Source organism: Poecilia mexicana, unplaced genomic scaffold, assembly GCF_051168715.1.
Source record: "Poecilia mexicana isolate PSO_F unplaced genomic scaffold, ASM5116871v1 scaffold_3, whole genome shotgun sequence".
In the NCBI taxonomy this organism is placed as follows: domain Eukaryota; kingdom Metazoa; phylum Chordata; class Actinopteri; order Cyprinodontiformes; family Poeciliidae; genus Poecilia; species Poecilia mexicana.
The window spans coordinates 10,687,010-10,699,801 of record NW_028263372.1 but is presented as its reverse complement, the minus strand read 5'-3'; the positions used below and the strand labels follow the sequence as shown (position 1 = coordinate 10,699,801).

The 12,792-nt window shown below is 38.8% G+C and overlaps 1 protein-coding gene across 1 annotated transcript in view; it reads right to left on the bottom strand.

Moving 5' to 3' along the window:
• unc13c (unc-13 homolog C (C. elegans)) overlaps nt 1-12,792 on the bottom strand; it is a 143,721-nt gene that overhangs the window by 71,702 nt on the left and 59,227 nt on the right. The window contains exons 15-16 of the mRNA XM_014997266.2: nt 6,467-6,556; nt 2,816-2,944 (exon numbers count right to left, since the gene is read on the bottom strand). Coding sequence (XP_014852752.2) covers nt 2,816-2,944; nt 6,467-6,556 — 219 coding nt within the window. The remainder of the gene's footprint in view (nt 1-2,815; nt 2,945-6,466; nt 6,557-12,792) is intronic.

The window sequence follows — 12,792 nt, the reverse complement described above, 5'->3', positions numbered from 1 at the left end:
TCTCTTTTCTGTATGATTTAAACTACATCCCCCTTTCCTGCAGTCCACAAATGGCACACATCTTCGCTGTTTTGGTATGCAAGATGCCTCATTGTTGGCCCAGATATTTCCCCGCCTGCCTGGACGTCTGCTCTCATGTCGCCACACTCAGTCACAGTTAGCGATTTGGGAATTGGGGTCTGGAATGGGTTTTCTCTGCCGTGTCAGAGGCTACCTAGTATATGTGAACATAATCATTTATCGTCGGGGCTTGCTGTAGGTTGAGGCTGATGTGTTATTTTCTCATCCACGCAGTAAAACGTTGATAGAGAGTCTCTCTACTGTGAAACGGCGGCAGATGAGAATGTAATTAGTACAAGTGTCTGTCGCAGAAGTTTGGTAATTGCTTACAACCCCTTCGGCTTTTCTAAACAAAGGAAGCGTATTATTCAGCTTTTGAGGAGACTCCAGCCTCTCGCAACCTAAGACGACGTTATCGCTGTCATTGCGAAGGCTATTCGTTTTAAGAATTAAGCCGTAAAACTAGTTGGGCGGCCCTGCGTTTTGACTGATTACTTTCTGAAGTGAAACCAAAAGAGCAGGAAACCGAGGTGACAAAAAGCATTTTGCGGCTGAACAACATAATCTGAAAACTGCTCTCATTCAGATCATTCAGATGTTTTAATAAGCCTTTTTTTTTTTCCCTATCAGTGGTGGTTAACGTTTTAAAAGCCTAGCATTAAAAGCCCTGCAAAATTGATTTAGAGCAAAACATAACTAAATCTGCTCTGCTGTTGTTTATCTAAGCATACTAGTAATTATAAAATACACGTTTCTCAACAAAAAAGGAGGTTACGAAAAATTTCTATCAAATCAAAGACTGTAAAAAGAGAACTTTTTTTTTCCTTTGACAAAACCAACATTTCTAATCGGAACATGTCCAGTGGAAAATAATAAGAATCCAGGAAACATAGCTAAGTAAACGGGGTTGAGAAGAATGAATTTATCCCAACTCATCAAAATCTGTTTTCTTCATTGCACTTTTTCCTTTTATCTTTCATAACTGCTACGGTTTCTGCTACTGCGAGGGCAGACAGCTCAGGCAGGGAGTCGACAGCCACACCACCAAGGTCACTGCAGTTGTTATTTGTGTAGCTGAAAGATTTTCCTTATGTGTCCTCTGTCAGTACAGAACATCTGGTTGTATGTACACACATTGTATCAAACAAACATTATTTTCCGTAAAACATAATTTCAGCCACAACTCTCTTTTTTTGTCAGTACCTTGTCGAAATGAGCAAAACAAACAAGAACAATAATATTTAGCAGTTTTTGTCTTATTGCGTAGCAATGTCAGTATTTAAGCCTTTCCCACCCGTCACAGTCGTATTAAGCAAAGGTCATTTATTACTTTTGTGAGGGACAAGTACAATGGGTTTACCACTTTTAAATATCTGGGAAGGGTGCTGGTCTCCGAGCTACTTTTCTGTGGTACCAGATTTTTTAAATTTTCTCCTCCAAACATAACATAAATCCTCACTTATCACCAATTTTCTTTTAGGGTGCCAGAGTTCAGCATTCCAAATGCAGCTTCATCCCCCTTTCAGCAACCTCCACTTGTTTTCATAGCTTCTGTTTGCTAACTTCATTTCTCCCAAACTGTTTTGCACATCCCTCAATTTCACAGATGGAAACAGATATGACTGGGAGCTATGCGGGCCATGGTGGAATGGCCCTTGATCACTCCTAAAGAAGTTTTTGTGCTCTTGAGAAATCAACATGGTCCCTAAAAGGATGAAATCAGTTAAATAAATTTGTCTGAGAAAGGCTTCCCCACCCCCAACCTGCTTTCAACTTGGCTCCAGACTCTTCAAGTCAAAGTTGCAATAAACGCTGAACATTTTACAGCCTGGTAAATGCCAGGTGCGACATACAGACTATTGATTTCCAGCCATGATGGGATGGATTTATACCCCCCGCCCACACAACACTGCCACCTATCAATACAAACACACTGAAACTGAGAGAGAAGATGTAACTTTTATGACGGTGTGAAGGTTTATGTTGATAAAAGTATTTTGACGAGAGCGCGACGGCGAGCTATTAAAGACAAATTTCTCTTCATTTTTCGTTGTTTATAAGAAATAGTATTAAAACAAGGGACATTCCCCCTTCTGTCAAAAGACAAGCAGGAAACCTTTTTTTTTCTAACAGTCTGAACACCGGTGTCAGTGAAGCTGTCTTCTCACCCACTTACCAAAAGTCTCAGCTGTAAAAAAAAAAAAAAAAAAAAAGTGCCAACTGCAGCTAAATAGGATAAATCAAAAGAGGTCGAGCAAAGTGCTGATTCCACTTTGGGAAAAATGGAGCGGCTGCAAAAACGTATAAAAAGCACAACCTGGACTTGTTGCGAATGTCAGGTTTAAGCTACGGCTACGGTAAAATAAGACTGCCAAGTTTTACGGAAGCAAAATGCTACCAGTATTGAAGCAAACTATCACGGGAAACATCAAAACATTTGGATAAATAGGAATATTTTTATAAGTAATACATTACATTTATAAAGAAACGTGATTACTTTGTTGATTCGTCAACATATGCCATCATATCTTTTGCAGCTTCTTTTCTTTACTTTGTCAACTTAGCTCAATCAAAACTTCATTTTCCTTAACTGAAGACAAACATTTTTCACCAAACTTTAAACAGGAAGTGTTTTCTCTCCTCCATAAACGTAAGATCCACAACTTGATCTTTGTCTCTAGACTGCGGCTTGGTTCCCATGACGATCTCTGTCATTGAATGTCGAGGTAGAAACACAAAACCAAACCGGGATTACCTGGTCGAGAAGCTGGTTGTAGAGCTCATGACAGTTGTCAAAAATGTATTTGTACGTCGAGTCTAAACAAGCTTTCACGCAGTCCTTTACGACCATGCTGGCCCTGGGTGGACTCTGGAGCTCTTGTACCTGCAGAAGCATAAATACAAAACGGTCTCTGAAGAATTTATACAAGATTGAAATCATTTAAAAAACACAGTTGGAAAGAACGTGGGAAAGAACAGCAAGTATTAACTTTCTGCTGGCTTTGTATCGTGGGAAACTTTTCTGTAATTTGTTTCAGCTTTCAAAGATATGCTATATAGTGTAAAGCAGCGCTGACAGGGGGGACAAACACTTTCCTTGGTTACCCCAAAATAAAAACAAAAATGTTTGAAGCACATTGGACAGGCCCGACAGTTTTTTATGTGTTTATGCTCAGACTACCCTTTTTCATCCATTATTTGGTTCCACGTGTTTTTATTTAACCTGTGAAACATTTCAATTGTTAACATTGTAAATCTTATCGAAATCCATTCGACAGATTAAACCGGAAAAATTTTGTTGTGGATGTTTTTGGGGCCAATCTTTGTGTCACCTGCTCCTAGTGCAACTCAGTTGCCTAGCAACAGCTTCGGGGCAGTGACACGACGGCTTATAGAGCGCCGTGCTAAAATCACTCCGGCGGCGGCTCAGTGGCCAGAATTATTTTAATTTACGTCAGAGACAATCAGGAGATGATAAAAGAGAGTCACTGTAGGAGGAGTAATCACCTGGTGGTTCGGTTTGACAGCCATCCAGAAAACACGGGGAAGTTAATCACTCGGTCCAGGAGATAAAAGTTGATAAAAACATGGTTTTGGTTGATGCAATTCTAATTTCTTTCTCTATTAAAGGTGTGCACAACCACAAAGCAGTTTTAAAGGACTTTTTTTTGTGCCACTGTTCACACTTCATAACAAGGTATTAACAGTGCAATAATTCATTACCACTTTTCAAAAAGGCTCTCCTTATTCATCGCTAATAAATAGTTTACAGATATGTTATCCATTCATGAATAAACAGTTTATAAATCACTAATAATGGTTTAGGGCTGTAGCGATTCCTCGAATGATTCGAGAACCTCAATTATTAAAATTCCTCGAGGAGAATTTACCTGCCTCGAAGCTTCGTCAAATTCCGTTTTATTATTTAGCGCACCGTGTTATTTATGTTGCGCAGAGCTCTCACTTCCGCCTCTGAGCCGCTGACGAAAGCTAAGTGTTAGCAGCATAACGTTCAATTTTCAAGTTCAAGGGGAATTTCATTGATTTATAATAATGTCCAGGTTTGTATTGTTTTTCTGGGGACCAATAACTATCCTTAAAATAACTGGTTAAAGAATTTACCAATATTTTTCTTTTTATTAAATTTTTATTCGATTACTCAAGTAATCATCAGAATAACCAATAGAATACTCATTTAATAAAATAATTGTTTACAACAGTGAGGAAGAGACTTTCTGCTAAAAAAAAAATGTTTACAAATGCTTATTGTGCTTATAATGTAGTCTAAAACGTTTAGCATGACAACTCTAGGTCAAATAAAGAAGTGAATAGACTTGTTTCATTATTTGGCAAGAAACAGTAGATTTTTCACCTTCTCGCCCTTAATTAATGCATAATAAACACTTATTTATGATTTATAATGCGTCTAGAAGTGAATTAATAACATATCCATGAGCTATTTATTAAGGCTCTCTAAGGGGAGCCTTATTTTGAAGCGGTAGCAACAATTCTTGTTTAAATGTTTAAACAAATCGGGAGTCTTTTGATCCACTAATTAATAAATGAACCCCAACCAGTGTTGGATGCTCCAGCGTTTAGGTGCATCTGCGGGTCACAGCATATAGGCAGAGGCCGTGGCTGTGTGTGAGCAGCGGTGCACCATGTACACACAGTAGGGCTCAGCATTGGTACGGCCCGGAGTGAAGGCTCTGATGACCTAAAGTGACAGTTTTCATTCCTCCGCTCACAGCTGCCATCTCAGCTCTGCCTCAGTGCGCCGAACCCACCCACAGAAAGGAGCTGGAAGGAGCCGAGCTTTTCTTGTAGCCTGGAAACAAGTCAGCATCCTGTAGTTTGCCGGAGGAGGAGGAATGAGGAAAGGGTGGGAACGTTTTGACTCCAGAGCGGTCGAGCGGTCGCTACGACCCGCAGAGCATCTGTAGGACTGTGAAGCTGTTTTAAAGGAGGACGTGCATCTCGATCTCGACTAGCAAAATAAATGAAATGGGTCTTAAATAATTACATTTTATATGTGAGTGAGAGTGGTGGTTTTCACATTTAGAATAATCCTGTATCATCGAATACAATTTTTCAGGTTTAAATGATCTTTCTTGGTCTCATTAAAATGAATTAAAACACCAGGATCCAGGCATAACATTAATGGATGATGGGAACTCATTAGTACCTCTGTGTACAATACACAACGAGCCAGAAGTAGCTGTGAGATTAACTTTTCAATGGGAAGTTTTTGTTTTATTTTTTATTTTTTTAATTCCACTGTTATTCTACTACAAATACATAAAACAAAGAGAGAAATTTAGCAAGAGTAGCCCTTTTTTAAATGTCACACTTGTCATTTCTAAGGCTCCTCTGACACTGGGTCAAAATAACCTCCACTGGCATTTCAAAGGGCCACTGGAACCATGGCAGGGATAATTTTAAACACACTATGAGGGTTGTTTGTTGAAAACAGGTCAACACCTCAGAGAAAGACAGCAGCTCTGGAGCAGACGCTCAATTTATTAGCTTTGTGCAACAACAAAGTAATAAGATAATAAATGTTCAGATTTTAAATGGATTTATTCAGAATTAGCTGGAATCGTAGTTGGTTTCTTTCTGCAACAGAAAGTATTCAGTTGCAGAATACACACAAAACTGTGACAGTTTTGTGTGTGTGCCAACGCTGCTTAGCCCCTGCACCACCACTCGCCTCAAGAGGAGCAACACAATCAGTTTGTGTCAGAAAATGTAAGAAATCGTCATGGCAATGGAACTGTCAGAGTCAAATATAACATACAGCACATACATTCCTGTCATATTTTAAGTACAAGCTGTGTTAAAGGGGCAGTATTGTGTAAAATCGACTTTTTTTTTTAGCTTTACTTCATGTTATAATGTTATTCCCTCATCAAAATAATTCCTGGGGTGTTGCCTTGGTTCTTTCATGCATGTTTGAGAAACCTTTTAATCTCCCATGGCAACCATTCAGCTGAGCAAAACGCATCACTGGACCTAGCTCTGTCTTTGAGACGAAGATGCTGTGAGTAGCTGCAGTTCCCAAGCTTCCAAGAGCAGCTGTTCCCCCACTCAGCTCCTTCAGACTAGCCAGAAGCAATTAGCAAACACCCAGTGGAACTACGCTTCTGCTGAGCTCATTATAGGAGCTACTTCTTAGTGCAACACTGGTAAAAAATGTTGTTGAAGCAGGAGAGATGTGCCGACTTCCTAAAGCGACCAAGGGCCAATTTCAAGGTGTTAAACCATGAAGTCAAATTTCTAGAACAACTGAAGGCAACACAGTTACTTGATTGTGCTATAAAATGATGCTAAATGATGATACCTGGAAAATACACAATACTGCCCCCCTTAATGTCTGGATTTTTAGATTCTCAAATGTGGACGTTACCTTCATTCTGAAGAAAGTGATGCTCGTAAGCAGGTCAACAGTGGACTTCAGGTCCTGGAGACGCTCCGGGTTTCCTGCCGGGAAGTTGTCCTGCAGTCAAGCAAAGAGAGCAAAAAACACACACAACATGAGGGGAGGAGGACATCTTTCTGGAAGCAGCCTTGCACCGTCACACAACTCCACCTGACACGTCATATCACTTAGACGGCCAAAAAGAAAAAACAGGAAAATTGATTACCGAGGAATGCCAAGCAATCATGGCGACATGACAGTCTGTCTAATCATTTAGTGGACAGGGGAGGCCTCTACTGATGAAAATCCCTATTTTAGGGCCATGAAGTCATCAGGCGGCGCAGAGCAGCGTGACGGGGAGGGGGGGGAGCATATAAAGCTCTGACAGCTCAGAGGAAACACATTACTGCTCCATGCATTATCCTACTTCTCCGGCTCTCACCGGGCTCTAATAAAAACGTTCTTGTTGCATCTCTTCCTCGACGGCGTCAATAAATTCACATCAGGGGCTCGGAAAACAGAGCGCCCCATCTCAACAGTGGCCTCCGAGGTCTACGACGGGAGCGCCGGGGAGATCTGACATTAACGACGAGCAGCCCAGGCAGACTTGCCCCGACGTCTTCAGGACGAGAGCTGACGGAAGAAACGGATACAGATGATTGACAACAACTGCAGAAGGGTCTAAAAAAAGCTAGTGGAAAGAAAGCAGTGCGCAGGCCCTTTAAATGTCTCACAAACAGTCAGCGGCCTGCTGAGAAATTACAGTTTCTGTCCTCCGTGTTCATGATTAATAGGAAGAGTCGAATTTAGAGGTGAAAGAGTAGTAAACAGCCGCCGGGCAAACGAGCACAACACGCATCCTTATGAGCAAATATGCTATATTTGGCTGTTGATGTCGAAAAGAAAAGGAAAAATCAATAGAGGCTTCTGCTGTTGTTTGTTTTTTCTGCCTTACTGATGCCGTTTCGCATCACCGCTTTTACAGGAACTGCTCTATTCTTGAAGTGTTTCATCATGGTTTGTCTGCAAGACGCTGCAAGAGGCTTCTGTGAGTCCCTGGTGAAGACGTAGCGAGATGAAAATTGCACAACATGATTGTTGTGAGAAAATTCGTCATGGTTATCAGCGTGTTAAAAATATGCAAACGGCATTATTATGAAATGAGGTTATAGCCAGTAGTACTGCTCCCATTTTCCAGAAGCGTAAATGCTATTGTGTTATGATTCTCCCTATTAACAGCAACGCATACCCAACATTAATTTATTTTTATTCATAGGGGAGTACATATTTTTTTTCCAACAATTCTGGAAAAAATGAAGAGACCGCTGGACTGAACCCCATTGAAAACCTCCTGGTTATTCCACCAAATATTCATTTCTGAGTTAAAACATCAGGATTGTTGCTTCTAAATGAATATGAACTTGTTGTCTTTGTATTATTTGAGGTCTGAGAGCGCTGCATCTCTTTCGCCATTTTGACCATTTCTCATTTTCTGCAAATAAACACTAAATGTTTGCTTGGTATTTGGAAGACACGATGTTAGTAGTTCATAGAATAAAAGAACAATGTTCATTTTACTATAAATGATCTATAAAAAGTAAAATCAGAGAAACTGATCATTGGGTCCTGCTATGCAATGCATGGCAGGAACCTATTGTTCCACACCCAATAGAATGTCTCTTTATTATTATAGTTTTTTTTTTTCCCCATCACCGTTAATGCAGCCCGTACCGCTGCGTGCACCTCCACAAAAGTGGTATCAAAACGTTCAGCTTGATCCTGAGAAGGGAGCTTTACTTTTAGTGGGATTCTGAGTTAAAATGACGAAATAAATTGAGAAAAACGAGAAAAATCGAGGCTGAGTGTCTCACAGAATCAGTAATCTTTATCTCTGAAACACACACACACAGCACAGTGGATTTCTAACTCCAAAACTCTTTTTAACTCCCCCTCACAGGCACAAATATCGCCCTATTGGTCTAAAAGTCGGTCATGACATAGATACACATGCCTGCTCCTGTAAAATGTTTTCAAAATTTTGCTAGGCCTTGTGCTTTTGTGTCAGGGTCCTTGAGACCAACGCTGGGTGTCTCACAAGTATAGAAACTGTCTCCAACATACTGTCTGACAGAGAGAGCCAGCCCAGGTGCAGATAATTAATTACCATAGCAACGGGGCCCAGAGAGCGGTATAGTGTGTAGTCTCACAAGCAGGCGCAGTGACAGGTCTCACAATGCATTTTGGGAAGAATACATATTTCCTGTGACTATCCATATTTTGCTTACATAAAATTATTATTCCTCTGAATTTTTGAGTGTGAATAAAAATCCTTAGTATGAAGGTTGAAAAACTTCTAGAAATAAACAACTACCCACTCTCTATTTTTTTGTCGGACAGTGAGTGAGAATCACATGTGGGAAGCTTATAATCGTCAGTCGGAGTGGATTTCGCTGTGCATGACGTTCAATCAGTACATCGTAACAGTGAACCTGGTTAGTCGTAGGGACCTGGCAAAAGTTTCAATCATTGCACTTTGGTGATGAACAGTGTCAAGCATGTCAGTACTGCACAGATGTGCGAGCTGTAGCTTCTGCAGGCCCCATTTAAATTCCTTCAGGAATTTTCTAGTTTAAAGTGGTCTCTCAATTTTTTTCCAGAGCTGCATATATTTATGTTTCAGTTGATCTGTTGTGTTGACGCTATAAAGTAGCAACCTCGTTTTCTTCAGGCAAAAATAATGTCATTATGAATTGTTTTTTTTCTTGAAGATACACCGACCCCTTAAAAAATAGCACTTGATTAAAAAAAATCTGACGAGCTGGTAACGAGTTACGCAGAATAACCAAACCATTATGAAGAATGTTAGCATCAAGCTAAACGTCAAGCTACGTCACGTTAACTGCTAGGCTGTTAGAGGAGGAGTTGTTATTCTGCTGATTCTTCCTAGTGGAAAGTTTAATATTGAGAAGATTAAAACTAAAAATCTATTTATTGCAAGAATCAATAGCTGATGTCTTTTTATAAAATGGCAAGATTAGATTTTTTGCCCTCCATATAATCCACTTCCTCAGTCTTTGTTTGCTGCCACAGAGACCATATGTGCTATATCTGTTCAAAGAGGATTTTTCTTTTTTTCACTACTGAATATCTAACAAGGACTATTTATGTCTTTGACTGCAGCATTGTCAAAATCTGAGCGTGAAATCAAAAGCACTATAAAATATACAAATGATTTACACAGCTATTCCCACATCGTCCATTACTTTTCATCTTCTCCGAAGTGTAGAAAAAAAATAGTACATTTACCAGCCACTAAGTAAAAGAAAAAAAAGGGACAATAATAGCCAATCATATCATTTCCAGCCAGATGTGGCTGCCTGCAAGTCTTTTTAAATTCCCTTAATTTAGACAAAACAGCCTGAGACGATTCAGCTGGTTCTGCAGCTGAATCCAAAAGGGCGTTAAAGACCTAATAAAGGTTGTTTTTAAAAAATATATAAATATAATATTATTTTAACAGATCTAAGGAATGCGACTGACTGATTACACCGAAAATATGGTTTTGCATTTATGAACATGCAAAACCATACTGGTTGTTTTGTTTTTTATTTAAAAAATTACTTTTAGGTCAGCTTGTATTCAAGAGAAATTCTCGTTAACCTAGAAATTGACACAGTATAGATGGAGAGAACTGCATTGTTTCCCTTTCCGCATACAAATGAACAATTTGAATATTAGACGCGTCAGAGACACTCATAGTATCACACTCAGTGCAGCTTTAATACACTGACTTAAGTCTGTTGTGCATATTTCAAAGAGGCATGATAGGGTAATTCTCTAAGTTTGGAGCATTTTCATGTAAAGTAAGAAAAAGCTCTCCTGATTTTACAGAGAATATATTGATGGTGACATTAGCATTTATATGAAATAAGAAATGACATCGAAAAGAGCTGAAGCCGCACTCCAAAATACGTGGTTTTCACATTTTTCGCTCTGCCTTCCATCTGACCCATCACGTAACGATGAATTTAAATCTACGCACTAAAAATAAAGTCTTATTTTCTACTTCCGTTTGGACGAAAAAAGGCCTCAGGGTTTAGCTTTTAAGTGTGTGCATAAAGTGTGATAGATTCAGGAAAACAAGTTTTACTGATAACTGGTTAGCTAACGCTAATGAAATAACAAAAATTGAAATTGAGAAAACATTTCCAATAGCTGAAATGAATAAAAACAGTAATTAATGGGAAGAAAACAAAAACAAAACTAGGTGCAACTATATTGTGCATTTATAAAACTAACTAAAACATACTGAAATTATAGATACAACATCCTTTGGTTCCGTGATGTGAAATTGATTATGCTAATCCGCAAAATGGCCACAAATATAGTTTATAGTTGGGATATGTTGTCCCATCAATGATTTAATACTTTTTTTTTTGGTATCTTTTCCTGAGTATTTATAACCCTACCCTATTATGCATCATCCCAATACTTTCAGTATTAAGTATTGTGATAAAAGTATGGAAAAAACTAAAACTACGACAATAACTAAGCAACGTTTAACTAATAATGTGAAAACTAGCAAACCCACCCTAAAAACTGAATTAGACAAAGAAAAAGTCACAATGAAATAAAACTAAACTACAGTGAAAAACTATTACAGCACTGGTTTACAATTTCTGATAAACTTCATGGAGCTGACTGCAACTTGACATGATGTGAAAACGCTAGAGGGGAATAAATGATATGCTGTCTGAAAAACGCTGTACATTAGAGGGTTCTTTTTCCAGATGTTAACAATAACGTCAAAAAGAGAGCTAGAGCTATCTGAGCTGTTGTCTGAAAAGAGACGGTGACAGCAAGAAGCAACCTCAGTAGAAGAAACAGGAAGAGAAACAAACAAACAAAAACACAGGAGAGATTGAGAAAAAAATAACTTATTTTTTTTGGCACCAGCAGATGAGTAAACTAAAGCAGGGAATCCATCTGTGAGCCAAAAGTCAAGACAAACATCATCAGTGCCTTAGAAAGATGACAGGGAGCAAGTGATGCTGATGAGCTTTGAGGTGTTTGTCTCTGGTGTTGTCGGCGCCGGATCTTATTTTGGACCAGCGCCCAAACTCTGCAGCAGCAGCAGCAGCAGCAGCAGCAGCAGCAGCAGCAGCAGCAGCAACTGCTTATCATCAAAAACAAAAACAAAAAAAAAACCCAGTTCACACAGCGAGGAAGAGGAAGCAAATCATCACCAACTTCAAACTGTTTCACAGTTCCACCTCCAGAGTTTATGCAGGCCTATGCGATTTACCATATGGAGCTTTGAAGCTAATGTGTGGAAACGACTCTTAGTCAGGCCATTGTAATTTAAACAGCATGCTAAATATCGGCGCGGAAACATCTGCCACTGTATGATTCCCTGAATTCGATCTTAATTTACGATGATCAGATCAGGGCTGTCTGTACAGTGGTTTGCTGAGATATCTTTAAAACTTGAACTTTTTTATGTTTTTTCAATTAAAACTGAATCCTTCAGAAGTTTAAAAGATATTTAATGCAAAAAATAAATTTAAAAAAGCTGTGCAAAACAGGTAATTGTAAGGTAAGGTATCTACAGTTTAGACTGTTTTTTTGTCTTTTTTTTAAAGTGTGATATACAATTATAATCTGAATCAATTCTTAATAGTGCATACCTTCATTGTTTTACACAACTACAGACTGTAAAATATCTCAGTTACCAAGTTATGCCACAGATGTGTCATTTTAATGAGCATAAAGAGTAAGAGAAGTTTGTTGTAGACCAAAAAGAAAAAGTTACGCTTGGTCTCATTTTACCAAAGTGTCTTCTTCAGTCAATAATGTAGATTGAAGTTTGTGGCTGTGATGTGACAAAATCACAGTTTTTAGTCTCAAAAATAAACACGCTGCATTAAGTAGTAATTGGATTAAACTACTGAATATAGGTTGAAGTTTTAGTTGGTTATTTATTTAATTTACTTTGTTGTGAAGTGGTATTTGAAAAAAAAAGTTATTGAACTGAACAATCGTTCAAAATATCAGCTATAAAAAAAAAAGTTTTTAACCCAGAAATGCAACATGTAACAATTTTCTGCTGAGTAGTATTTCCAAACATTTACGTAGTCGTGTTTTTGCTTGAATCCACTGAGTGTTTATGGGTATATTTGATCTGAAACAGCGCTCTGATAGCTGTGTGTTTTGTGGTTAATAAGATTGTTCAACCAACATAAAACTGCCAGATTCAAAGCAGAACCAGCGTGCGCATGTGGTGGTCTCATCTGAACCGGGAAGCTCAAGGGATC